The following is a 3,527-nucleotide window of genomic DNA, read 5'->3' as shown; positions in this document are numbered from 1 at the left end:
AATTTTAACCAGGCTATGAGAATTTTGTCCGCACTACTTTGTATCCTGGAGTCGCCCATTAATATTGGGTTATGCGGCCTTTACATTCATTCCAAACCACACAACCACACAACATGAATTGATTGAAAGAAAACGAATTTAATATGTTTAAGTTGAGGGGAAAATCTATGAAATAACTCTAGTTCTATTGTCAAGTTCATTTTGTCCGTACAACTTGGTATCCTGGAGTCGCCCACTAATATTGTGTTATGCGGCCTTTACATTCCTCCAAACCACATAACACAAATTGATGACGTCACAAGAACACGTCTACCTGACTGTTGAAATGGACGGAACCATAAGCAATTTTCAAGATGGAGCACGCCGCTGACGGTTTTTTGAGCGAACTTGGACCGTTCTCGTAGATAGTACTACACAGGGCATGTGGCATTATTAGGAGCATTTAGTACAAACATTGCCTTGAATGTCTGGAGGAACACAGCTTGACAGCATGCATATCGGACGTTATAGAGTTTAACCGTCACTAGTAAAGCTGCACTGTATACTAATACGATTGCACTGTATCCCGTTAAATCGCACTGTATAAGCTAAGGTCCGAATTGGGAAAAGGGGCCCTGGCGGGTAGTTCCCGGGCTGTTTTTTACCACTTTCGGGCGGGACCCCGACGTGGCCCCGCGGGGCACCCTGCGGCTACCGGGCTATTTTTTGGCCCGTCGGGGCCCCGATAAGAATTTAATTCTGAGTTAAATTCTACCCGGGCCCCGCTGACAAAAAGACGCCGTGACCTCATCGTGAGAACACCGAGAGGTACCCCTCCGGTTGCCGGGATTCCACCGGGACACATTTCTTACGTCACAGACCAGATGAACAGAATAAAGGTGTGTACTTCGTAAACCCGGGTAAAATGTGTGACCTCACAGATCAAATGATAACAACAAATACGTGAATTCTGCATTACGTATAGGTCAATACAATACATCGTCAGAGAATCTGCTGGGTACCTGCCGGGTGCCTGCCGGAGACCGACCAAAGAGGGTGACAAAATTTCTAACAAAATGCTACTGAAGGAAACTTTTAATTGTGACCACGACAGCCGATGCCCGCTCGACTCCTGAACCCGGCCGGGGCCAGCCGGGGCTACATCCCCGACGGGCACCGGCGTAATTGGGACCTTAGCTATACTAGTAAAATTGCACTGTATTCCGTAAATTGCACTGTATTCTGTAAAAATGCAATGTATTCCGTAAAGTTGCACTGTATACTCTGGCACCCCTGAAGACCGGGTAGATTTTTTACGTCCGTAGTTTTTACACGGAAAATGAAGAATCACATGTACGTTACTTACCCACACGTTATGTCAAACGTGACGTATTGACACAAAACACGTAACGCATTGACCCCAAAACGTGACGCTTTTGACGTCCGTATTTTTGACACAAAAATGATGCCATAAACGTAACGTAGGTTATGCTATGTTAATGTAACGTAGGCTATGTTATGTTAACATAGTGTAATATAGGTTATGTTATGTTAACGTAACGTAGGTTATGATATGTTAACGTAACGTAGGTTATGTTATTTATAATGAAACGTAGGTTATGTTATTTATAACGTAACGTAACGTAGGTTATGTTATGTTAACGTAACGTAGGTTATGTTATTTATAATGAAACGTAGGTTATGTTATTTATAACGTAACGTAACGTAGGTTATGTTATGTTAACGTAACGTAGGCTATGTTATGTTAACGTAACGTAGGTTATGATATGTTAACGTAACGTAGGTTATGTTATGTTAACAGATTATGTTATGGTATTAAAGTTAAACGTAACATAGGTTATGTTATGTTAACGTAACGTAGGTTATGATATGTTAACGTAACGTAGGTTATGTTATGTTAACATAACGTAGATTATGTTATGGTAAGTTAAACGTAACGTAGGTTATGTTATGGTAACGTTTGGCATGAATGTAAAGTGATGTCGTCATAAGTTTATGTTGTACATCATTTGGCATAAACGTAAAATGTTGTCGTCATCACTTTACGTTGTCGATGGCCGGCATGTCGTGATATTATTGTCAGTGGGGCATCTGAGTAACAGTCGCCTAACTGGTACAACTCTTATATTTCCTGTAAGTTCTTAACATTACACAGTAATATCGCACAACAATATTCAGGAAGAGAAAATACAGTAGAGTTGCCTAATGCGTAAATAGCCGTTTTGTCGCTGACTACCATGGACTACCCAGGACTAGAGCCAGGCCAGAGCCTCGGTGGAGGTGATCTTTCTTTTTTTTTTGAGGGCGACAAGCGAAAACCAATGCGCGCGCGGATGTCATCCATAAAATTAAGTCGGTGTGGCCTAATAAGAATTTTTTAGGAAAACACCAAAAATCGAAAGGACACAGTCCACAGTTGTTGTATGGAGGCTCACGGGAAATATACCCTAATCTAGGCCGAAATCTACCCCGAAATTTACGAAAATTATCTTAGATTTCGTATAGATATTCGTTTATGGAATTCATCCCCGGGGGTATTTATTGCATGTATATAATGATATCAATATGACCCTTCTATGACATGTTGCTAATATAAACCTTCTTTTACAGCATCTTGTCTTAAAGGTTACACCAAGTGGCGTGACATCTGCTACAAGGCGTTCAACACACTCAAGACCTTCAGCGATGCGGGCGCGGCCTGTCGTGCAGACGGCGGTACCCTCGCCATGCCCCGAGACGCTGATACCAACGCCTTCGTCATCTCCCTGTACAACTCCGTGCACGACGATCGAGCCTTCTGGATCGGCCTACACGATCAGCGCGAAGAGGGGCGGTTTGAGTGGGTGGACGGTTCTGCACGTGGGCCGTACAGCTCCTGGGGACAGGGACGACCGGACAGCGCTGGGGGCAACGAAGATTGCGTCCTTTACTCCGCACTGCCATCTCTGAAAGACAAGTGGAACGACGAAGAATGCGACTATACGTTTCGCTTCATATGCCAGGCTGCTCCAGGTACTTATTATATCCTCACTATTTCCTGAAACATCGAGTTTAACCCTCAAACACCCGAACGGGGTCCATTTGGACCCCAGACGTTTATTTTTATGTGCTATTTGTATTTTTTTTTATTCTAAAAAAAATTCCTCCCGTGACTTTGTCAGTAAACCTCTTCTACAAGTTCTCCAAATTGTTTTTGGAGATCGGCACAAATTTGTAAAAATAACAACTGAAGTCTGATGTAAGACCGTCTGGGCTCTAAACGGACCCAAGCCATGTATTTGCACTTTCCTACACACAAAATTGTTCGGATGTCCTCAATATGTCTTCAAGAAAGCATTATTGCTTTGATATTATGCAGTTTGCCAATTCACCTCCATCTCCGGAATTATTTCATCAGGTTTTCAGAGGTTTGACAATTTCACAATCATATGAGGTCAAAGGTCAACCCCATGTTCATGCCTGCAGGCCTCATCCTATTTTGGCATGAATTATGATAATGAGCGGGGTATTTTTAACACTTAAATCAT

At 42.7% G+C, this 3,527-nt stretch overlaps 1 protein-coding gene across 1 annotated transcript; it reads left to right on the top strand.

The window, feature by feature from the left end:
• Positions 1-2,610: 2,610 nt before the first annotated feature.
• LOC109464801 (collectin-10-like) lies at positions 2,611-3,012 on the top strand (the record flags this gene model as incomplete). The annotated part of the gene is made up of 1 exon (XM_019761877.1): positions 2,611-3,012. A coding segment is annotated over one exon (402 nt), but the record flags the coding sequence as incomplete, so codon positions are not given.
• Between the last annotated feature and the right edge of the window lie 515 nt (positions 3,013-3,527).

The sequence above is a fragment of the Branchiostoma belcheri genome, unplaced genomic scaffold (genome assembly GCF_001625305.1).
Source record: "Branchiostoma belcheri isolate BF01 breed outbred unplaced genomic scaffold, Haploidv18h27 scaffold1401, whole genome shotgun sequence".
Classification (NCBI taxonomy): domain Eukaryota; kingdom Metazoa; phylum Chordata; class Leptocardii; order Amphioxiformes; family Branchiostomatidae; genus Branchiostoma; species Branchiostoma belcheri.
The sequence above is the reverse complement of the archived record's forward strand: the minus strand, read 5'-3'. Positions and strand labels throughout refer to the sequence as shown.